General features: G+C 37.7%; 1 protein-coding gene across 1 annotated transcript in view; it reads left to right on the top strand.

Moving 5' to 3' along the window:
• The window catches only part of LOC126236897 (sodium/hydrogen exchanger 9B2-like), a 99699-nt gene that overhangs the window by 58208 nt on the left and 15567 nt on the right, over positions 1–25924 (top strand). The window contains exons 3-8 of the mRNA XM_049946540.1: positions 127–462; positions 555–737; positions 10563–10738; positions 16553–16659; positions 16741–16905; positions 22500–22643. Coding sequence (XP_049802497.1) covers positions 127–462; positions 555–737; positions 10563–10738; positions 16553–16659; positions 16741–16905; positions 22500–22643 — 1111 coding nt within the window. The remainder of the gene's footprint in view (positions 1–126; positions 463–554; positions 738–10562; positions 10739–16552; positions 16660–16740; positions 16906–22499; positions 22644–25924) is intronic.

The following is a 25924-nucleotide window of genomic DNA, read 5'->3' as shown; positions in this document are numbered from 1 at the left end:
ATACTGTGCTGCAACTTCATAAATAGTTGACACGTCTAAAATATTGCTCTACAGTATAATTAGCAAAATGAATTTGAGTCATAAATTTAATTCACATATCATTTAATTTATTCTGCTTTGTTGCAGGGGATGTTGTAGAAGATATTTGGAATGGCTGACAGAGTCATTACATCCAGTCAACTTATGCCCTGTACTAATATGGCCACTTAAAAAACTAACAGCTTTAATTCTTTTACTGCTGTTTTGGGGGGCAACATATACTTTAATTAGAAATGAGATAGCACCAGGAGGAAATATTTTCACCTTACTGATGCTTTTCTTATTAGCTTACATTGTGGGGCAACTTGTGTCATTGATACGGTTGCCTCCTCTACTAGGAATGCTACTGACAGGCATAGCAATTCGCAATCTTCATCTCTTCAATTTGTCAGGGGTATATATGGAAGTTGTTTCTTCACTGAGGTATGATTGCAAATGCTGTTCGTCATATTATATTGCCTTACTTTACAAGGAAGTGCTACTAGATACACTTTCTCATGATATTTTTGTTGCAGGAAAATTGCTATGACTGTCATTCTCATCAAAGCTGGTCTTGGTTTGGATGCTGAAGCCTTGAAACGTCTCAGTTTAGTTGTTATAAGGCTAGCATTTATACCATGTCTGTTTGAAGCATCCACTGTTGGTCTGGTTTCTCACTACCTGCTTGACTTTCCATGGCTTTGGGGTTTTCTGCTGGGGTATGATATAAAATTGTATATATTTATAAGTATTATATATTAATATCATGAAACTAGAAAGTATTGGGTGGGTTACAAACAATGGAATAAGTAAAGAGGGCTGTATAGTTGAGCACTCAGTAACAGGTTGGTGGTTACTCAAAAAAGAACCTCTGTAGTACAACACAGAAAATAAGTTGTTCCTTAGAGCTGCCAATATGTCACAGTAATGTTGCTTTGTGTGTCTGTGTGCTTTGAAGAATAAATCAGTTCACCTTACAGTTCATGACATTGCTTTATGGTAGATGGTTGCCTTTACTCATTCCGTTGTTTATGCAGTATTATACACTTGACATAAAGTCTGACATTTTATGTAGTAAACTACAACAAAGTAAATATAAGATATTATATTCATCAGATGCAAACAGAAGCTCATATAAACAATAGCTATTAGGGAAAATATATCTTCATCTAACAAAGAGATGAAGGAATTGACGATTAATGAAAATAATCAGGTTCTGAAAAGATAATAAACTGGGTGGATAAAAAATCTACTCGCCAAGCAGCAGCAGTGCTAAACACATACTGTATAAGAGTTAAAGAAATGTGAAGCTTCTGGACCCAGAAGCACGTTCTTCTGGCAGAAGGGTCGAAGGCGAAGGAAGAGGGATGAAGGAAAAGGATTGGGAAATGTTTAGGAAATGGGGAGAGTTACGGTAAAGTCACTCAGAACCCCGGTCAGGAGTGACTTACCAGATGGGTTGAGAAGGAAAGGTGCTTTCTGCCAGAAGAAGGAGCCACTGGCTATGAAAGCTTGCACATTTCATTAACTTTTATATGTGTTTTTTCCTGCCACCGTTTGGTGGGGAAATTTATCTGTCCAATCATATTATTATAATATTAATATAATACAGGGTGTATCAAAAAGAATCATCCAGTTGTTCTGAAACTAATAAAGAACTACAGTGAATTTTGTTCTTGATGAACAGGAAACTCAAAAAGTTTTTTTTTCATACCTTTTTATAGGTGTTCAAAATGCCCACCCTTGAGATGCACAGAATATGTTAATGTGGTGTTCAAATTATTCCCACACTGCAGCGAGCATATCTTGAGCAACAGCTTCCACAGCTGCTGTTATGCAGTGTCTGAGTTTATTCATTGTTGTTGGTAACAGAGGCACATAAACGGAGTCTCTTCTTATAAGCACCCACAAGAAATAACCATACACAGTCAGTCTGGTGACCGTGTAGGCCAGTAATGTAAGGCTTAATCATTTTGTCCAGTGTGACGGACCCATTGTTCAGTAATCCTTTATAGATCTAAAAATTCCCACACTTCCAGATGCCAGTGGGATGGTGACCCTTCCAGCTGGTAAATAAGGTTGTTCAAATCAGTCTCCAACAGTGGGAAAAGAAAGTTCTCAAGCATATCGAGACATGTACTTCCTGTAAAAGTGTTCTCAGCAAAGTAAAATGGACCAAACACCTTTTTGCATGAAATTGCAAAAACCCACATTAAATTTTGGAAAGTCCCTCTCATGTTGTAAAACTTCATGTGGTTCTTCCATACCCCCGTATTTTCACATTGTGACAGTTCACAAAGAAAACTGTTATCCTCCAGTGTGCCAAGAACGAAATTACAGAACTCCACACATCGTTGTTTGTCACCTTCACAAAGAGCTTGCAGCAGCTGAATTATGTATGGTTTCACATGTAGAAGTCAACGCAACACACGCCAGATGGACATCAGGGGGCATGTTGTGCTGTTGAGTTGCATGGTGAACTGATTTCTGTGGACTCCTTGTGAAACTGTGGCAGATGTGTTCTACGTCTGTGTCAGGCACTCGGGGACAGCCCGGCAATTTGCCTGTACATAAAAAACCTGTTTCTTGGAATTGTTCGCGCCATTGTCAAATGCTCTGTGCTGTAGGAGGATCCACACCATACCTGATACGAAGGTCATACTTAATAGTTATTACTGATCTGCACTGCACAAGACGTAGACCACAAAACACTTTGTGTTTCCCGACACCATTTTTACTAGAACTGAAGTGGACACTCACTGCTGCTACCTAGTGGGAGCCATGTAAAACTTGAGAGTTCGCTCTTCCAACAGTACGTTGTTCATGCACATATCTCAAATAACATAATAGTTATGATTTTTTAAAATTGGATGATTATTTTTGATACACCCTGTTCAAATGGTTCAAATGGCTCTGAGCACTATGGGACTTAACATCTGTGATCATCAGTCCCCTAGAACTTAGAACTACTTAAACCTAACTAACCTAAGGACATCACACACATCCATGCCCGAGGCAGGATTCAAACCTGCGACCGTAGCAGTCGCGCGGTTCCGGACTGAGCGCCTAGAACCGCGAGACCACCGCGGCCGGCAAATACACCCTGTATAATAACACTATAAGTTGACTGCCAGCTCAGAAAGAGCACATAAAAATTTTCTTAAAAACAAATGATTGGTGTTTCTTAACTGCCAACAAGTCCACATGGACAGAACTGGGAACATCACATCCAACCATTGGTAAGAGATAAAATCCAATATCTTGAGAATGAAATGGGATATCCTTCTACTCTCCATTTTAAATAAAATTTTGATAGCTTGACCATGTTTCATTCACTGCAATGTATGAGCAAAAATCAACCATATGCAAAGTTTACACAATGTGTGTTTACCTCTGGAAACTCTTTAAAATTTCGTGCTATGTTTTATTTAATTTGATGCAGTGCAGTAAGTACGACACACATCAAAGAAATTAGTTCTTTATCGAGAAAAGATATCAGACTGTAGGTGTGCAAACATCAAATTTTTTATCACTTCGTAGGTTTTGAAAAATTGGATGATAAGGATTTCTTATTGGTCAGAAAGCCTTCTCTCAGCAGACAACATTGTACATAATCTGATGAAGCACAGTAAGTATGATGGGTAATGAAAAGGATTTCAGTTCTTCATTGAGCGAAGAATCAGACTGTAAGAGGTGCAAAAATCAGTTTTTCTCACCAACAGTTTCCGAAAAATTGGATGATATGTATTTCATATTAGCTGGAATGCTGTCTCTCAGCACATGCACCAGCAGTACGGCCATAACAAAAGCAGCCTCAGCATGGAATGCAACAGTTGTAGCAGTGAAATGGTTAAGGAAAGGTGCAATTTATCCTAGCTTTCCGAGCCAATGCCTTCTAACAGCAGAAGTATTGAAAGGGAAGAAAAAGGGATGAAGGAAAAGGACTGGTGAGGCGTAGAAAATGGGGAGAGTTAATGGAAAAGTCACCCAGAACCTTAGATGAAGGGAGAGTTACAGGGCAGTACAGAAGACATTTTCTGTGAGAAGGAGGAGTCACTGGCTCTCATCATCTTTGTTTTTAGATATATCCAATTATATTGTGTTATTGATTCCTGATTAGTCAGTTAGGCCTAATTTCACACAACAGCACATAAAATGTATCAAACAAACAGTTGATTTATGATTATTGTGGGTGTGGAACATGTCAGAAAGTATAACATAATACTCACTTCTGTGGTCACTTGTCATGAGATTGTCAAGATATGTAAATACATTACAGTAAACTGGAATTGCTAATATTTACAGAATTAATACACTGTCAGAATGAATCATAGTTATGCACTTTTAATAAATTTGTCATACACAAAATACCTAATTTTGACTATTGTGACCAAGTGCTGTCAAAACTGAAATGTAACAGAGAGGTTTACTTAAGCTGGCCCTGTTAAGATATACATCTATAGAGCAGATGGAGTTGCCTACCAAAAAGTTCTTCAAACTCTGTTTAAACTGTGCTTTGTCTGAAACAAAGTATTTAATGGTTTGGAAAGTGGCTGATGCAGCATAAAAATGTTCTTATTCTTTTTATTCTTCTGTTGTAAAGATACATTTAGACAGCAATTGCCTAAATATAGTGGCAGCATGAATTTGTGCATATCATTTTATGTTATCTACCTAATATACATTTCTATGAAAGCGTTCTTTTACAAATGCTGGGTTTTAATGATTGTTAAGCAAACAAAGTGGTAGGCAGTTAAAATAACTGAGAACATCACAAAATATTTTGTAAAAAATATACGGAAATTCTTTATTTCCCGAATATTTGATTAAGTGTGTGTGTGTGTGTGTGTGTGTGTGTGTGTGTGTGTGTGTGTGTGTGTGTGTGTTTTGATTGGGCAGAAGTAGCAAATTCCTGATTGCCACATAACACACTGTGCTGTAAGTCTTTTATTATTATTATTATTATTATTATTATTATTATTACAAATGAAGCAGTATCGTCATTTGTGCCATTGAGGACACAGATTTCAGTTACTTCACAGCCTAAGCCGTTAATGAAACTGCTGTACTTCTCGCTTCAAGAGTAAATAATAACTCACAGACAGCTAAATTATTTATGCCTGATTTAGTGCACATGAAAGGCAATATATGTTTCAACATGAATGAAGAAAGAGTAATCACCATAACAGCATTCTCAGTGGGAACTGTCAACCTTCCATGGTCATATTCTGCGATGAAGTCATCTGGGATGGATAATATAACTTTCTTATGAGATTGCGCCCAAGAGGTGCAAGGCTCACAGTCTTTTAGAAAAAGTTCCTTATTTACAGCATAATCAGATATGTACATCAGTACTGATGCCTCTGATATTTCAAAAGTCTTCCTTAACACCTCAGAATATTTGTTAACATTTACACATGGAAGCAGAGTCCTCAGGGATACATTTTTATTCAAAGAATTAGCACCATATCTTTCAATCTTGATTTTTTTCTCACTCTCAAGTATTTGGACATAGCTTACACAGTAATTTGCCCCACTGAATTGACAGTAACAGCTAAATCTACCTTCCAGATTGTCATTCTGAGTCTTGCTAAGCAATGTGCAATCTGTTTTGGAATATTTAAATACATATTGAATCAAGACTAAAAATGCTTCAAGAGTATTTGAAAAGTCTGAGGGATTAAAGATTGGGAGCTAGGAACACTCTGCCTCCAGCTTTTCAAACATAATTACTTTTTTTAAAAAATCTAATTGTAAGGAACTATTTACCCTAATAGGTTGCTTATACTGACTTTCACCTTCATATGAACCTTTAACATTCACTATGTGCAACTAATCACAAATGATTTGTATGAGTGATGCTGTATGTTCGGACCCTGGAAAGTCTGTGTCCCTAGAAGGTAAGACCATTAAAGCAGCTACTGAACTTTCATCAGAAACTTTCAGCGCTAAATTAACATTTATTGTGCATCAGCTCCAAACACTCAGAAGTTGCAGTAAGATCAACATTGTCAAAATCAGAAAACTTCAACACACTCAGGTTTAGCAATCCAGTTGTTACGGATACATTTTAGTATATGTACAATGTAAAAAATTAGGAATAACTTTCTACTACTATGAACAGGAAGTGCAATACAAGGCTGTAGTAGATCATTAGGAGTAAGTAGCTCATAAGATTTTCTATTTACTGCCATTATTGTCTGATACTGAAGCTAACACAGTAAATCTAATTTTCTCTACTTCATTAATACATGTAATAGCATACTTTTTAGGTGTGGAGCAGTTAAATTGCTAATAGGTATAATAGTCACATCATCTTTAAATTTTGATTGCATGAAAACCTGAGCTGTTTTAGTTACATCATTATCAGTTTTACTGGCAATATGCAGGGTGATTTTTTTCACTGTGTTCAAACTCCAGGAATTGATAGATGAGAGGATACCGAACAAAAAAGGTCTACTGAATTTATGTCTGGAAATGCATGGTTTCCATTATAGATACCATTTAGTCAGTCATATTTTGTTACAGAAACTGCTGTCTAATATGTGCTGTACCATGCAACCATAGTTACAGTATGCATTGTTTCCTCCTAGAGGGTGTTATTGTTCCTCACATGTAACGTCCTAGTGCCTTCTTCTGCCATAGTAATTGGTAATAATGTGTCCGATTCACTTCTCTTGCTGATTCACCTTGTAGTGGATCTCATACAGCATTGTACACAATGGTTTTGTATTCAAATGGAGAGCTTGCTGACATGATGTTTACTTACGCAAAGCCAAATGGCAATGGGCGGTGGGCAGCAAGGTTGTATCAGGAAACATATCCCCACTGACAACAACTCCACCATTCATTGTTTGCAACAGTGTTTTGTCATTTGTCTGAGACAAGATTGTTTCAGGAAGCAGGAAATCATGAAGGACATACTCAAATTGTTCAGACACCAGACTTGGAGGAAAACGTGATTAACTCTGTGAAAGGCGACCGCCATGTCACTACTAAGCAGTTGGCGTGCCAGCACAGGGTAAGCCAGACGACTGTGTGGAACATCCTCCATCACAGTTGTTACTACCCTTATCACTTACAGCATGTGCAGGGCTTACTAGCGATAGACTTTCCACAACAGGAGCAGTTTTGTCACTGGTTTCTTCACCAGACAACCACAATTTTGGGATTAGTGTTGACCATCCTATTCACAGATGATGCCACCTTTATGCACAGTGGTATCTTCAACTTTCATAACAGTCATCTGTGGGATAGTATGCAGAACACCCCCCGCCCCCCATGGTATGATGACAGCAAACCATTAACATTGGTGCAGCCTGAATGTGTGGGCTGGGATAATTGGCGACTGTGTTTTGGGACCAGTCTTCCTTCCACATCACCTAACAGGCTGTAACTATCAGCATTTCTTGTGGGCGACTTTGCCTCCTCTGCTGGAAGAAGTGCCATTGATGATTCAAAGGGTTATGTGGCTGCTACATGATGGTGCTCCACCCCAATTTGCCAGTAACATTCAGACGTATCTCATTTGTGTCTTCCCTGGTCAACGGATCGGACTAGGGGGTCCAGTTGCATGGTCTACTCGTTCACCGGATCTCAATCTGTGTGATTTCTGGTTATGGGGCCATCTCAAAACTATTGTGTATGCAGAGCTCATTCCAGATGTTGAGACACTGGAGTACCATATTCATGCTGCCTTTGACACTGATTGGATGCAGCCTGGGCAATGTGAACGTGTGAGACAGATCATGGTACAGCACATACGTACATGCATTGAGGCATATGGGAAACCTTTTTCAGCACATACTGTAACTGTTTTTGCGTGGTACAGCACTTATTAGACTGCCGTCTCTGTAACAATGTATGGTCAAATAAATGGTCTTGTGCATTTCCGGACATAAGTTCATTAGACCTTTTTTGTTCCATATCTTCCCATTGATCAATCCCAAGAGTTTGTACATGGTGGAAAAGATCACCCTGTATATTGTATCTCCCTTAAAGAGCAAATGAGGCTCAATGTAAATTTCATCCAGAAGCCTATTTACCGCACATTCATGATCTTTCAGAAATTCTTTTTTAATCTGCAGATATTCTGTACTACCATCTGCGTTTAAAATATCTAACTCAAACTTTTCTGTCAGCTTTCTTACATTACTCGGATGTGGCAAATTGCATGAAAGAAAACCTATTCCAACATACATGTTATGTGCTGAATCACAAAATTCTTGTTTAAGATATCTTCTGTAGACTCTGTTGATTTGACATATGTAATTAGACTATCCAAGGCATGCTTACATTTTACTGACACACAACCACAAGCACAACCACAAGCACACAAGCACATTATGCTGAGGAATTTTACATCACTTTTTGAAATTTTCACTTTCTGCATCACATAATCTTCTGCTATTGTCAAGTATAATGGAAAATCAGGGAAAATTGATGGCACTGCATCTGGTTTCATCCTTTGTTAACTCCTTACAAATGTCTTTGCTTTACTGTAAGCTATAAACTGTTCCCTTTTTACCTTTAGTTCTTCATCACTGGGTAAAGAAGACGTGCTGACTTTTTCATTTTGTGATTTGCAGTTACTTTTACAACCAAGCATATTACAGCACCTCCGCATTTTTAGTATTTGAAAACGGATGTTCAATATACACTGAACAGCCAAAGAAACTGATACACCAGCGTAATATTGTGTAGGGCCCCCGTCAGCACACGGAAGTGCCCCAACACGATATGGCATGAACTCTACTTATGTCTGAAATAGTGTTGGACGGAATTGAAACCATGAATCCTGCAGGACTGCCCATAAATCCGTAAGAGGATGAGGGGGTGGAGATCTCTTCTGGACAGCATGTTCAATGCATCCCAGATATGCTCAAAAATTTCATGTCTGGGGAGTTTGGTGGTCAGTGGAAGTGTTTAAACACAGAAGAGTGTCCCTGGAGACCCTCTGTAGCAATTCTGGATGTGTGGTGTGTCACATTGTCCTGCTGGACTTGCCCAAATCCAGCAGAATGCACAATGGACATGAACAGATGCAGGTAATCAGGCAGGATGCTTACGTACGTGTCACCTGTCAGAGTCATATCTAGATGTATCAGGGGTCCCATATAACTCCAACTGCACACGCCTCACGCCATTACAGAACCTCCACTAGCTTCAACAGTCCTTTGCTGACATGCAGGGTCCATGGACTCATGTGGTTGTCTCCATACCTGTACACGTCAATCCACTCAATGTAATTTGAAACGAGACAAGTCCGGCCAGGCAACATGTTTCCAGTCATCAACAGTCCAAAGTTGGTATTGAAGGGCCGAGGCAAGGTGTAAAGCTTTGTGTTGTGCAGTCGTCAAGGGTACACGAGTGGGCCTTCAGCTCCAAAAGCACATATTGATGATGTTTTGTTGAATAGTTTGCAAGCTGACACTTGTTGACGGCCCAGCATTGAAATCTGCAGCAGTCTGCAGAAGGGTTGCATTTCTGTCATGTTGGACGAGTCTATTCAATCATTGGTAGTCCCATTCTTGCAGGATATTTTTCTGGCCACAGTAATGTTGGAGATTTGATGTTTTACTGGATTCCTTGTATTCATGGTACATTCGTGAAATGGTCGTAAGGAGAAAGCCCCACTTCATCGCTACCTCAGAGATGCTGTGTCCCATCGCTCATGAACAAACTGTAACACCATGTTCAAACTTACTTAAATCTTGATGGCTTGCTATTGTTACCGATCTAACAGCTGTGCCAGACACTTGTCGTCTTATATAGGTGTTGCTGACCGGAATGCCATATTCTTCCTGTTAACATATCTCTGTATTTGAATATGCATGCCCCTACAAGTTTCTTTGGCGCTTCAGTGTATTTATTACGATATAAATATACACAAGGTGACATAACTTCAAAGCATAACCTGAAAGAATCTTGAAAATATTCGTTCACAATGATTGTTAAGAAACTACAATTACTATCTAAACAAGCGGTTAACAAGCACTTATTGTTAATAGAACTGCAAATTCATAAATCTCACTTTACCAACTGAAGATAAACAAATAACAGACAAGTCCTTGCGAAAGTCCTGAGTCACATACACAAATGAACCAGTGAACTCACATGGAATAGATCACAATCTCTACAGGCAAGGAATTACTTTGTGTATGTCACAAACAAGATAGCTTCCAGTACTCGGGCCAGTATTTCTAGTCCACTGTGAGCATAACCATTATTCTGCCTCTGGGTATCTGCAGTTCCATGCCCAGAATTATAAATATTTTACAAAACTGACCTAGTTTAATGACAGTGGAGATAATGCAATGTAATAGCCTACTTTTAGTTTGACAGAAAAGTAGTTTCCTTATTGGAATTGGGGTCTAGGATTATTCTGTTTTCAGACTACTGTGTCATTATTGAAGTAATCAATATTTTTGATTGTGAAATCATTTGGCACTGTAGCTGTATTGAAACTGTGAACATCCTTTGGCATATTTTTTTTTCTTCACAAAAATTATAAAATATGTATGGGATTTTGATTTGCTCTACAGGTTTGTTCTGGGTGCTGTCTCACCTGCTGTTGTTGTTCCTTCATTATTACACCTGCAAGAAAGAGGTTATGGAGAAGATAAAGGTGTAGCTACACTGGTTATCGCAGCTTCTAGTATTGATGATATAGCTGCTATCACTGGTTTTGGCGTTATTTTGGGATTCATTTTCTCTGAAGGTATGGTCTGATGATGAAGCTAATACTTGGTCCATAATTTATGTATAGTATTAAACTTAATGTGAGCTTAACATTGTCTTTCACTCTTTGAATCTCATCAAAATTGTATGGATCTGATATGAACATGGATAAAGTCTTCCTGCTGTAAGTGCCCTTATCTGAGTAGATTTACTTCCTTAATGTCTGACAACTTTAAAAAATAAATTGGTAAATAAATGTATGGATTGGACTTCTACATGTGTGTCTTGTAAGATGAGTATGCAACTGCATTGTATTTTATTACAGCATGGTTTTCTTCTACTTTATTCATTTAATGGACTTTCACTAAATTACTTTAAAAACAATGGAAGAGAAAAAAAATTTTCATAGTAAAATGAGAAAAAACTGTATGATGTTACATTTGTTTAGAAATTGTGCCACTCAGATACAAAATCAGTTAAAGAGACATTATTTTTTCCTGTGATCTCAATTTTTAATACTGAATTCCCATCCCAGCATGTTAGGATCTGCTAAGAGGAATAGTTACTGTTCCAGAGCTAAATAATATGCGAATGCTGAACGATATCTTTAAACATACAGTGTAAATCTAAGCAAGACTATGACACCTTATTAAGCGTAATCTAATAACATTTAGAGTGATAAAGGCGGATGTCTGTATCCCTGGTGTTACATATATTGGACAGAAAGTGCCATTGGTATGAAAGTATACAGTTAGAAAATGTATTGTGTGTATCTATATGGCTTAGCAGTAGGTATCAGTAGGTATTTTGTCTCTTATATGGAGGACTGTCATGCTTTGAGGCCTGGAGAAAGCCTCATTTAACCCTCTGAGAACCACTAAATCTTTTCAAATGAAAAGTATGAGGTCTCGTTTGCAAAGTCAAACTATATCTTGGAGAGTGTCCTGACCGTATGCCTCTCCTGTGCAGCCATCCAGTGGCACGTAAGGCAGAGAATGAAACAGGTTTGTTCAGCAGACCAATGTAGTGCAGTTTACATAGCCTTGACCTCTCTGCTTCTGATGCACCTAGGAAACACTAACATGTATACAAGGGGCTCAGGAAATTTTATTGAGAAACTGAAGAAACTGAAATTATGCCCACACGATATCCTGGTCAGCTTTAATGTTCTTTCTTTGTTTACTCAAATATCAGTCAATGACTCTCTCAAACATAGTGGTTCCATGTTCCCTAAGGACATCACCAAACCCTCTCATACATTTCTTACCATGAGCTACTTTATGTGGAATGGCTATTTCTATAAACAGCTGGAAGGTGTCACTATGGATAGACCATTTAGTCCAGTGGTTGCCAGTTTCTTCATGGTGTATTTCAAAAGGCATGTACTGGACTTGGCACCTTGTAAACTTAAGATGTGTTACAGATATGTTGATAATACATTCAGTATGTGGAGTCATGATGAGGAACAGCTTGGTGACTTCGTAAGACATCTGAACAATTTCTGTGCAAACATAAAATTTACTATAGAGGTGAATTTACTATAGAGGTCGAAATGGACCAAAAACTAGCCATTTCAGATGTGCTGCTTATAATGAATGGTGAGAACCTAGTTCACAGTGTGCATAAAAAATTGATACATGTGCACAAACTGTCAGATCACTATTTGAACCAGAAAAGACAAATGACTAATAAGCTCATAATGTATGCAAGATGAATATGTGGAGCCAAAGCACATCAGGTTTGACATGCAACACCTGGAGTGTGTTCTGAGGACCAGTGGGTTCTCCATCATTTGCATAAGAAGTCCCACAAAACCTAACATTGGACAAAGTGACACGTCAAAAGAAAAATGGCCCAGTAACACCTTTGAGCCATACATCCCCATGGTGAAGGACAGAACTGGCCATACATTGCATGAATATGACATCAAACTATTTATAAATTAGCTGACAAGATCAGAGAGTGTCACAAATTGACAAGGGACAGAAAGGACCCACTCAGTATGTCAGGCATATGCTGCTTACATGTGGAGAAGTCTATTTTGGAGTGACTGGACAATCCACCCTGTGCTGGAGCTCGTGCTGTGTGAGACTGACCTCATAACAAAATTTGCCATCACAGGTGTTCTTACTGCAGAGAAGAGCTAACATATCTACTTGTTCACAGAAACTGTAGAAATTCACAAACATGGCAATAGCTTCAATAAGAAAGAAGTAAATGGGTCCTGGATGCTCATGCAGTTAGCACGCAGAGAACCACAGTGGTAATGACCAGGGCAAAGCCCTCAGACATTGGTGCGACAGGCACATGTAACCCCTGGCTGCCGACTAAACCCCCAATGTTAACTTCTGACAATGTCAGCAATCTGTGCTGGCAGAACATCAGGAAAATATTTTAACAAACATTGGCCTAGTGATACATCAACATACCTGGTGATGGTTTGTCAAGTTGTGAAAAGGTTTGTGGCTTAATTAATATGTTCTGTCCTTTTAATGTTATTCTTGAATTATGTTTTCTTTGGTTTTCCTTGAAGGATTAGAGGAGATTATGTGCAGGTTTAGTGTTCAAAAACATGGTTTGATTGGTTGCAGAGGTGTATAAATGAGTACTTGATGAATGGGACAAGTGCCTTACTCTGTCAATCAGGTTTGATGTCTCTACTGGCAATAACTGTGGCTCATTCATGCCATAGGCAAGTATACAAGCAAAATACATAATTTTAATGGAAATGAATGAGTTGTCTACAAGGAGAAAGCTTTTTGTACTATTTTGTTTTTACTAGTAGGAGTCATGATGCTGGTTCTGTGAAATTCACAGAGAAAAGTGAACTGGAGAGAAGTTACTAAGTTGTGTCTGATAGCCCTTTCACTGCCTACAAAAGCCTGTAAGTAAAGGCAAAGGTTTGTAGGTTGCCAACAGGTTCTTTACACAAATTATATTTCAGCCTGTCTTACTGGTCTTGGTTTATAATACTGCAGTACATGATCTGTTCTCACAGAGGGCATTTATTGTTACATTTGTCTGCTACAGTTTGATTATTACTACTTTGTGACTGACAGTTTGTAGTGGCAAGAAGGATGGAAGCTGGGTTGGCATTGCCTGCTGCCACACATGATTCCACATAATCATGCATTTGACAATTGTATGTGCACTACAAAGAAAATAAAACATGTTCTTAGAGTTGCTGCTGATGTCTTTGGGAGATAGGTTCTTGAGGAATGCAGTAACAGCAGTGATAATGATTGTGAATGCAGGTTATACTATGAATGGATGCACACAGCTTATTTCAACAATGGATACATTAATACATTTTTAAAAGTAATGTCTTAGGGTGTCCATTTCTGAACAAAACTTTCTCACTACAGACAATAAAATGAACTTACTGCACTGACTGTTGTATGCACAAACATGCTAATTGATTTGCAGAGTCTCTCTCTGACCCAGAAATGGAACGAAAATTATGTGCACATCGCCTATATAAAATTTATATACTGACACTTCAAATTGGAGAGATATAAATACTTTTCTGATATGTTTGTTATATTTCATATGCATCAAACATAAAAATATCAGCACCCACATATTCACATCAAACTCTGGAAGTTCAGTGTTATAGGTGACTTAATTTTGAGGCATCATGATAGAAAATAAATAAATAAATAAATAAATTTGACCAAAATAATTGTTTCATAAAATTGCTTGATTGAAGGCTTCAAAGTGAAGTAAACACACACTTTCCGAAATCTGTGTTTCATATTTGTGTACCAATTTAACTAACATTAGATTTGGATGTAGTTTTGCTTAACATACAAGGGTGCAAATGACTTGAAATCACTCCATATTTGTCTCTCTGCTTTCCATCCACTGGCTACTGAAACACTATCAAGTAGCAACTTCTCTGTACCCACTCATCACTCTGTTCTGCCCTGCAGAGATTTGGCTTATGTTGCCCCAGCTGTAAATGTAACACGGGACAAAAGTGTTCCCTTCTCCTCCTTTTGTAACAAACTGTGACTAATAAGGTGCACTTAAAAAATACAACACAGCTGATGGATGACTGCTACCAGCTAACTTGTAGAAATATCAATCAGAAAATTATTTTAATCCAAGAGGATAAATTGTTTGTGCTGTAAATAGCAAGTGGTACATTAAGGAAATTGTAAATGCCTATACTATCTTTCTTTTCATATTTGTTATTATAATCCAATGAATTATCATTAAAGTACTCATTACCAACAGTCTTTAAAGCTTTAACAGAACTGCAAATACTGACCTGATGATCTGTTTGTTTACCCGAAAACTTTTCCTTTAGAATATAGGTCAGAAAAACTGAAGAATTACTGCTATTATCTTTACCATCAGCTCATAGCTAATATGATGGTGACATTCATTTACATATCGGATTTTGTCTAGCATTATTGCCACATCATTGTTTTTTCAAACTGGAATTATTTTGAGAGAGAGCCTCATGGGAATGTAATGAAAATTTAATATAATTCTCTAGTCATACTCATGGGAGCATACAGTTCGGTCAGTAAACTACTTCATGTCATGCCAGAGGTGATGCTGAATGCTTACACAGGAGAGGTATGGACTATGCAGATTACTCTTCCAGGAATTAATGGACATTTTCCTTTGTTTAAAATATCTATTGATGGGACAGTGAATAATTGCCAGACTACAAATCTAAAAGGCTGGGCTCTGATCCCCAGTCATTACAAATAATTTTTTTTGTCATGTATCACCTGTTTCATCTATGTCAATGAATTATTAATGTGAACAATGTCAAGTTGTGCCCTGGTTCAAAGTCTGTGTTTAACTGGCAGTTTATCGGATAAAAATCTGCTTCAGTTTCCAGCAATTTCTTAATTTATCCCATGACCAATTTAAAAGCATAAAGCTTCATCTTCAGGTGCCACCAAATAATGATGGCAACATAATTGTACAGTGGTCATGCCAGTCTCAGTTATGGGTGGTGGTGGGGGTGGGGTTGAGGGGTCACACCCATGTCAAACAAACACTTAGGGGTATAGGACCAGCAACCACTCAGACAGCATGACACGGAAGTGACCAGTACTGATGGTCGTGGAATAAATTAAGAAATTATTGGCAACTGAAGCAGATTTTTATTCTATAAATATGTTCCTCGGCTGCAGATGTTCATTTGATCAAATATTTTAAGTGGCTGGATAACACAGTTCAAAGGCTGGAGGGGAAGGCATTGGCATACTCCTCCAATAGGGCCTTACCTAGTTCAGATCCACCTATGGGTTGATGATAGCTTTACCTTTAATTATGCTTTTAAGGCTGTGCGTACTCTTTTCCAATTGTTGAATAGAGAAAAGACCTAGAAATTTTGAAAGATTGAACCCAGATCCATTTTTGTGGTAATCATTCACTGTTCAGGTAAGGCAGCAAGCAGGAATACTGTCACCGTTTCCCATTTCCTACACCATACTGCATGCAGATAACAGGAAAATTAAAGTGGCTCCACAAAGTCCTTATTTTAGTGTTAGTAATGAGGCTGCATCAGTTAAACTTTAATCACTTAAACATCATATGTGGAATGAATATCACATCTATTAATTCCTTCAATGTGCTGATACAAACCTATAACCTCTAAACTTGGCTTTAGTGCCTGTAAAGAAGAACTCAGCAGTCTAGTATTTCATGGAGAATTACACTCACAAAACAAGAGAAGACTTTTATGTTCATTTTTCTACTTACTTATTTCAAAGATCAATTTTAAATTTATTGCTATAGTAATATTTATTTATCCTCTTGACTGAATAGTTTATATTAATTATAAATTATTTACAGTGTTTTGTGACACTTGTTTTTTCACGTGCTGCAGGTAATGTAACTCAGCAATTACTTCAGGGTCCACTGGAAGTTGTTCTCGGTTTGGGATTTGGTATTGCATGGGGTGTGGTGTCAACGTACATACCGCACAGGAAAGATGTAAGTGCAGTATTTACAATTAGTCTTTTCTCAACAAAAAATTTTACCAATATTGTAAGCAATCATTGATTTTGGTTTCAGCCATATGTAGTTTACTATCGAGCTGCAATGATTGCTGGAGGAGGAATATTTGCAGTTTTTGGAAGTCAGATTCTTGGTTATGATGGAGCAGGAGCTCTTGCATGTATTACAGCTGCATTTGTAGCATGTTGTGGTTGGAAGGCTCAAGGCTGGAGTGCAGAATATGTAAGTACTCTGTGTGCAATGAAGCAGGACGTTCACTGCGATCAAATACATTAATGGTTTAATCTCGACAGATGCTGTTCTCAAACAGAACTAATATTACAAGGCAAAATAATTTTATGGTGACTTGTGGTGAAATGTACACATAATTTTTGGGGCCTAATACTGATATTCCCATTTAACTCCCCTGTAACTAGAACGCTGAGGAAGTGTGCAATTAATTATGCAATACTTCTCTCAGTTATTCTTGTTGTTGTGGTCTTCAGTCTGAAGACTGTTTTGATATAGCTCTCCTTCATACTCTATTCTGTGCAAACCTCATCATCTCCAAATAACTACTGTAACCTAAATCTTTCTGAGTCTGCTTATTTTATTCATCTGTTGGTCTACTTCTATGATTTTTATTCCCCCCACTTCCCTTGAGTTCTAAATTTCTGATCCCTTGACATCTTGGAATGTGTACTATCAAACGATCCCATATTCTAGTCAAGTTGTGCCACAAATTTCTTTTCTCCCCATTGCATTAAGTACCTCGTCATTAGTTAAGTCATCTACCCATCTCATCTTCTGCAATCTTCTGTACCACCACATATCAAAAGCATCTATTCTCTTCTTGTCTAAACTGTTTGTCATCCATGTTTCAGTTTCATATAAGGCTACACTCCAGACAAATTCCTCGAGAAAATACTTCATAACACTAAAATCTGTATTCGATGTTAACAAATTTCTCTTCTTCAGAAACACTTTTCTTGCCATTGCCAGTGTACAGTTTATAACCTCTCCACTTCAGCCATCATCAGTTATTTTGCTGTCCAAATAGAAAAACTCATTTACTATTTTAAGAATCTACTTTAAGTGTTCATCTGATATCATTCTTTCAAGATACTGTCCATTCTGTTCAACTGCCCTTCCAAGTCCTTTACTGTCTCTGACAGAATTACAATGTCATCGGCGAACCTCAAAGTTTATATTTCTTCTCCTTCAATTTTAATTCCTATTCCAACAATATGGAAGGATAGATTGTTACTCACCACACAGAGGTGGCATTGTAGCCCAGACTGGCACAATGAAAAAGATTCCTAAAATATTAAGCTTTTGGATACAGTCTTTCTTCTGAAATAGAAACTTCATGTACATTCTGACAATCACAACTCGCACACACATGACCACCATCTCTGGCTGCTGGAGCCAGACTTGTCGGACTCCAGCACTTGGAGACTGGCCTTATCCAAAAATTACCTTGAGCAGTTAATCAGAGAACCAACACATGAAGGCAACAGCTTAAACCTGCTGATGACAAACAGACCAGAACTTTTTGACATAGTTAGCTCAGAGCAGGGAACCAGTGATCATAAGGCTGTTACAGCATGACTGAATACAGCCATAAATAGGAAGATCTTTCTGTGTAACAAGAGTGACAAGAAGCAGATTTCAGATTACCTAAGTGGCCAGTACGAAAATTTCATCTCTGGCACTAACAATGTTGAGTCTCCATGGACAAAGTTCAAGGGCATTAGTGCTTTAGGCTGGTATGTGTGAACCAAGTTGTGAGGGATGAAAAAGACCAGCCATGGTTCAACAGTGGTGTTAGAAAGTAGCTACAAAAACAAAGAGTGCTCCACTGCAAATTTAAACATAGCCAAAGCCTCACACACAAAAATCAAATGAAAAGTAAGCATAAAGAGAGTCATTCATGAAATGTTCAACAAATTTGAAAGTAGAATTCTGTCTACTGGCTACACAGAAAGTTCTAAGAAGTTTTGGTCTTATGTTATATAAGTAAATTGATTGAAGCCATCTGTTCAGGCACTTGGGACCATAATTGCATTGAGACAGAGGACAACACAAAAAGGCCAAAATATCAAACATCTTTGTCCAAAACTGTTTGAGAGAGGAAGATCAGATTATAGTGGCTCCATTACATCATCACATAAATGACAAAATGGCTGATGTCAAAATAAGTCACCATGGGATAGAAGAATGACTGAAATCATTAAATAGGGGGAAGGCCACTGGACCCGATGAGATATCAGTACAATTCTACATAGAGCATGCGAAAGAACTTGCTCCTTTCTAGCAGCAGTATATCGTAAGTCTTTGGAGGTGTGAAGTGTTCCGATGATGGAGAGATAGCACAGGTCATTCCCATTTTCAGTAAGTGTCTTTGAACAGATGCTCAAAGCTGCAGGCCTATATCTCTGACATCAGTCAGTTGTAGAATTTGCTAACATGTTTTATGCTTGTGTATTGTGACCCTTTTGAGATTGAAAATCTCCTCAATAGGAATCAATATGGGTTCCAAAAGCAATGATTGTATGAGGCCCAGCTTGCCTTGTTTGTCCACGAGACCCATGAGGTGGCAGATACCAGTGCCCCGATGCTGTGTTCCTAGACTTCTATAAGGCATTTGATACACTCCCGTATTGCCAACAAATGAACAAAATATAAGCCTGTGGATTATCAAAACCAATTGTGTGATTGGATTTAAGCGTTTCTAGCAAACTGAAGACAGCATGTTATTGTCAATGGAGAAAACTTTTCAGACGTAAAAATGACTTCAGGCATACTTCAGTGGGTCCATTACTTTCCACAAGATATAAATGATGTAGCAGACAACATTAGAAGTTCCTTGAGGATTTTCATAGATGATGCTATTGTATACAAAGAAATTGCAATGCTAGAAAATTATAGAGAAATGCAGGAAGACCTGCAGAGGGTTGATGCTTGTTGCAGAAAGTGGCAATTGACCTTCAACATGTTGTTGTTGTTGTGGTCTTCAGTCCTGAGACTGGTTTGATGCAGCTCTCCATGCTACTCTATCCTGTGCAAGCTTCTTCATCTCCCAGTACCTACTGCAACCTACATCCTTCTGAATCTGCTTAGTGTATTCATCTCCTGGTCTCCCTCTACGATTTTTACCCTCCACGCTGCCCTCCAATGCTAAATTTGTGATCCCTTGATGCCTCAAAACATGTCCTACCAACCGATCCCTTCTTCTAGTCAAGTTGTGCCACAAACTTCTCTTCTCCCCAATCCTATTCAATACCTCCTCATTAGTTACGTGATCTACCCACCTTATCTTCAGCATTCTTCTGTAGCACCACATTTCGAAAGCTTCTATTCTCTTCTTGTCCAAACTGGTTATCGTCCATGTTTCACTTCCATACATGGCTAAAACAAATGTAATAAATTGCATATACATACCCAGAAAGATCTCTTCATAAGTGACTAAATGATTGCAGAACAATCACTGGAAGCAGTTTCTTCCATAAAATATCTAGACTATGCTTAAAGAGCAATTGAAAATGGAATGACCACATAAAAGTAATTGCAGGAAAGGCAGATGGCAGCCTGAGATTCATCAGAAGAATCCTGAGGAACTTTAGGCCATCAACAAAAGAGGTAACTTACAAAACCCTCATTTGACCAATACTTGAATATTTCTCATCAGTACGGGATCTGTACCAGATGGGATAGATAGAGGGAATAGAGAAGATTCAAGGAAGAGCTGCACATTTCACTACAGGTTCATTTAGTAAGCATGAATATGTCACAGAGATGATCAACCAATTCCACTGTCAGATGTTGCAAGAGAGGCATTCTGTATCACAGTATGGTTTACTGGTAAAAGTTCTGAGAGGATATGTTCCTAGAAGAGTCGACAAGTACAATGCTTCTTCCTACACATATCTCACAAAAAGACTATGAAGACAAAATTAGAGAGTTTAATTTGAGCCCACACAGGGGCTTTCTTGCAATCATTCGTCTTGTGAACTATTCTCAACTGAAACAGGAAAGAGGGGCAAGTGACAATGGAACGCAAAGTACCCTTCACCACACACTACAAGGTGGCTTACAGAGTATAGATGTAGATGTAGATGTATGTGAGTTGTGCTTGTGTGAATCTGTGTGTTTGCTTTCTACCTCAAAAGAAGGACTTAACCAATAAGATTAATATTTTAGCAGTATTTTTCATTGTGCTTCTGAATTCAACATCTCTACTGGTATGTGGTGATTAACAATCTATCCTTTTCATATTGCTGTTAGCACGCTTGTAGAATATTAAAGAATGTGTGGGACTAGTAATTCATAAATGGCCTTTCTACAGACAGGAGGCAGTTATTCCCTTGAGTTAAAGAATATTATTATATTCACATTTTGATAAGTTCTTGGTCTTTGCATGTAACACATCACAACACCAAAATACATTGAAATCTGTTAGCATCCCTCTGTGCTTTGACATAGTAAATATAATGGATAGCCAGCCTAAAGAGCCACCATGAAAGTCTGTAGTCATGGCAGAGTCGTATCAGCTACCAAGTCCAAAGAAATAATGACAAGAAATTCCCAGATCACAGCTAAACAGAACAGAGCATGATATCAGCAAGAGTTTTAAGTGTAGCACTGCTTGATCCAAAGTTATAATGATTTACAGACAGTAGTTCAACCCACAGACAGCCTTCTTACTCCATCTTATGGTGGTCAGAGAAGTCTGTGGCTTGATGTTCTTAGGCCATTGATCTCACTGTCCAAAGAGAAAAATAAGCGTTTATCACTCAAAATAATACTGCTGTTATTGTTCTATAGCGGATGATGTATCTAAGATGTTTTTGACCAACAGTATTCGTATTATGTGAACATTTTTGTGAAGATGGCTTCCTGCTCGTAACCTTTCAAGTTGGAAAAATAACTAATTTCACAGCACTTTCCCACAAAAGGCAATGGTTCCAGTTACGAGTCCTGTTCTGTCACACAAATTTAATATTCCAGGAACTGTGAAATAAATCTTGTACATTATTTTTCTATGGGATGCTACATGATGGCTGCATTGCCTAAGAATTATCTTATGCACCTCAGTGTACAGTATGTTATTTTGTGAAAGGTTTGTTATTGCTTATTAAATAAAAATATGCTTAAGAATTGTTGGACTTACTCTACATCTATGAAGACTCTTTCACTTGGGATGGATGGAAAAGCCTTCATTATCTCTCTCTCCCTTTTTTTAAAAAATTCGTATTATGTATTCATGTTTAATGAAAAGTTCTACATTCTTGAGGATCTCCCTATTATGGACCTATGTAGCAAACAGTATATCTAATGTAATCTCTTTTCTAAATGTAATTGCTGTTGACAGCTATCATGATCACTAGATTCCTGTTATGAGTTTGCACTGATATGATTGACTGAAAGATGGATTTGATCATAAAATGTTGAAACTGATCTAATTGCTCTTACAAAAATGATATTATGGAAATAAATCAGTGTGGTGGTGATATCTGTGAAGCATTTTGTCTTTGACATGCTCTAAAATAGTTAGACCCTTTTTGTTTTGAGACATGTCAATTCTACACCGAAACTGTCAACAGAATACGTTAATTAATGTAAATTTTATGTATTTTCTGTCATAATTGTGTAGTGTCTATAAGGCTACTAACATGTAGCAGTTAAGTATGTGATTTGTCATAATTTCATTATTTTGTCAGTACAGTAACTTTCACCAGTGTGGTAGATTCTACCTGCTACTGAAAAAAAAAAAAAAAAAATGAAAAAATGGTATGTGAGCTTAGGTATGGTCCTTTATGTGGCTTATTTTTCAGAATCCAGTTTCCAATATATTTTCAGTCATATGGGAAATATTTCAACCCATACTGTTTGGACTTATTGGCACTGAAATTCTCATAAGTCAGCTAGATGGTGGCACTGTGCTACGTGGAATGGGTGTTCTTTTTGTAGGCCTTTTGGTGAGTATGAAAACTATGTATGGACAAGTGAATGATTCACAGATGCTTTAATATAAATTATTTACTGCTGCTGTTAAGTTTTTCCTCACTATATTTTTTATACTGTAAGTGAATACATGTACAATATTTTTCTTTATGCTTGGAAGGCACTTTTTATTTAACTTGAAAACACTTATTTGTCAGGGTTGGCTTGTTTTGGCTACATTGTGACTTTAAAGTAAAAAATATTTAAATGAAATTGAGAAAGTGATTTTAAAAGAATATCAAAAATTGCATTGATTGACATCCAACAGATCATCAGTTTTCTTTTCCATTCTTCTCTAAGTTGTTCTTGTCAGCAATTTGGGTCCATGAGCTGTTAAGCAGATTGTGCAGTAACTCTCAAACTTCTTTACCATTGCTATCTTTGGAATTGTGTGGATGATATTTTTCTGAAAGTCTGATGGTGTGTCTCATAGATTCTGTGCACCAAATTGAATAGTAGTTTGGTTGCTATTTTCCCTAATGCTTTCACAAATTCCAAGGAAATTATGTTTATACCTTCTGCCTCATTTGATCACAAGTCTTCCAAAGTTCTGTTAAACTCTGACTCTAATCTGGATCCCTTCTGTCTTCCATACTGACTCTCATTTCTTCTTCTCTCAAGTCATCAGACAGTTCATCCCCTGGACAATGTACTCTTTCTGCTGATCCAGTGTCTCCTCTGCATTTAACAGTGGAATTCGTCTTGCACTCTTAATGTTGATGGCTTTGTGTTTAATTCCACTGAAGTTTGGTTTGACTTTTTTAAATACTGAATCAGTGACTCCAGTGATTATTTTCTTTTCAATATCTTCGCATCTTTACTTTAGCCATTTCATACTGGCTTTCCTGTACTTCATACTTATTACATCTCTAAGTGAATTTTATTGATGTGTTTGTGTCTTTCCTTCAATATTTTTGTACTTCCTTCTTTCACGGATCAGTTTGAAGTATTTCTTCTGTTACCCTATGATTTTTTTAAAGTTATCTTCCTTGCACTTACATTTGTCTGTCCCACTCAACTAAACTTAGTAACCATAAATAAGAAAAATAACTTATCCTAATTCCAGAAAATCAGATATGTCAATTTTGAGAACACATTTGGAAATAAGAGTGCACACTAGATCAAAAGAAGCTAAAGCTCATGGGATTTTAATCACATGGTGCACCAAGACAGCTCTTTCTGATTATTATGAGTTCATACTGCCACAGAACCTTAGAGTCATCTGTTACATACCCTTGTAGTGAGGAAACATTGCACAGGATTAAACATCTAAATACATGTTTGCATGGACCATATTTTACTGCAAAGTGTGGTTGCAATTATTTTGCCACCAACCTTACTGTAATACAAGGCAATCATGTGGTATGGCCTGGCAATATTACTGACAGAGCAGGCTGTTGCAGTTGCTGAGGTACAGCCAAAGTATTGCCAGTGCTTTCCTAGAGGGGTGGAGAATATTTTGGTTGGTCAGGCTGTCTCTATCCCAGTCACTGTCTGTAAATATTTTCACCCTGCTCTCAGCCTTAATTCCATTTTTTCACACCAACAGTGCTGCAGTGCCAAGTCACATAATCTGAATGGTGAAACAAAATTATTTTGCTTCAGTTCAAAAGCTGACATGTGAACAAGGGGCATGAGTTTTGTTTGCTGGCTACAATATTGTCAGACAGTGGTCATGTGTTTGTGAGTTGCATTTGCATGTGTGTGTGTGTGTGTGTGTGTGTGTGTGTGTGTAGGAAGTAACATATACAATGAAAGCATTTATTCAAATGCGTGAGTGGAGCAAAAACAAGATGTCCTGTAAATTTAAGAATGAATATTTGTCCGAATTTTCATAGCCAAACGAAAAGTGGGAAAGGGACAAATGGGGTAGGAAATTGACCAGTGTGAGATCTAGTTCTGCAGTAAAGGGTTTATTTGCTTGAAAGTAATTACTGTAATTAAGAAAAAGTTAATTAGTGATTTGAGGGAAAATTGAAATATTTCACGAACAGCCACTGCTAACTATGTAAATGAAGTTTCAAAAAATTCATCTCTTAAAGACATAGCTTTTCTGTGAATAAAATGTTATAAATAAAATGTTATGGTGGTGTGATATTTCACTGTCAAAAATAAATTGTGAAGTCTTTCTTTCATGTGGGGAAAATAAAATAGATGTCAAATTGCAGCAGCCCCTCTCCACACCTGAGTCATCGGTGTGGCTGACTGACATGTGGGGGACCCAGGTTTTATTCCCAGTGTTTCCAAGTATTTTTCATTGGTGGGAGGACTGGATCAAGGTTCACTCAGCCTTATGATGTGGGTTGAGGAGCTACTTGAACGAGAGTGGTAGAGAGAGCAGTTTTTCACCCCTCTTGTCCCTCCAAACTGCACCAAATTTTGCCATTGGCTGAGTATGACACAGCTGTCAGTTGGTCCCAATTGACCCATCTGTGGCCAGAATGGCAGTGCCTTGCTTTTTCTCCCACATCACAGCATAAATTAGAATTTCCCTTGTTTCTCTTGATCTATATGATCTTAGAGGGCAACCCAACAATGCTTTGCAATTGCTAAATATGTACAGGAATGGGATATACATCCAAATGTGGGATATCCCTTGAAATTGTGTCAGGACATAAATTTTGGCTGTTTGCTGCCACTTCCCTCTCTTTGAAGGTGTGAAACTCAAAGTTATAATAAATCGTGTAGAATTTGAATGAAAAAGACTCCTATGTATTTGATTTTGGGTGTTATTGTTTTTGAGGTTTTTAAATTTTTTGCGGACAATACAGTTACAAAATTTCAGAATGATGGTAGAAGTATGTCATGGTTTTCTGAACTAACAGTTTGTGAAAGGGCAACATACATTTAACCATGCTAAAAACATTCTGATCATAAATCAATTCCAAACTACTTGAACGTCTGACCTTGACCTTGACCTTGTTTATTGTTACTGCAAACAAAACACTAACTGGGAATTGGAGTTACTTAAAATAAATGGGTAAATTGGTTGGGGTCACTGGTATATGGGGCATGAGAGTGAGCTCAACAGCTACTGAACCGGTGAGAATACAAGCTTTTATGACATTATGTCTCGCAGTATTAATTTACCATTATCGAGTCTTGAAGGACTGAGATTGCGTAGTAGTATTCTAATCATAAGCCCATAATGCATCAATAGAACTTTTCTAATATACAGGTTTTCTGATAAGCCCAACTACAAGGAAGAAAGCAAAACAGCACATTGTTGTGTGTACAATTTTGGTTTAAAGTTATA

Source organism: Schistocerca nitens, chromosome 2 (genome assembly GCF_023898315.1).
Source record: "Schistocerca nitens isolate TAMUIC-IGC-003100 chromosome 2, iqSchNite1.1, whole genome shotgun sequence".
In the NCBI taxonomy this organism is placed as follows: domain Eukaryota; kingdom Metazoa; phylum Arthropoda; class Insecta; order Orthoptera; family Acrididae; genus Schistocerca; species Schistocerca nitens.
The sequence above is the reverse complement of the archived record's forward strand: the minus strand, read 5'-3'. Positions and strand labels throughout refer to the sequence as shown.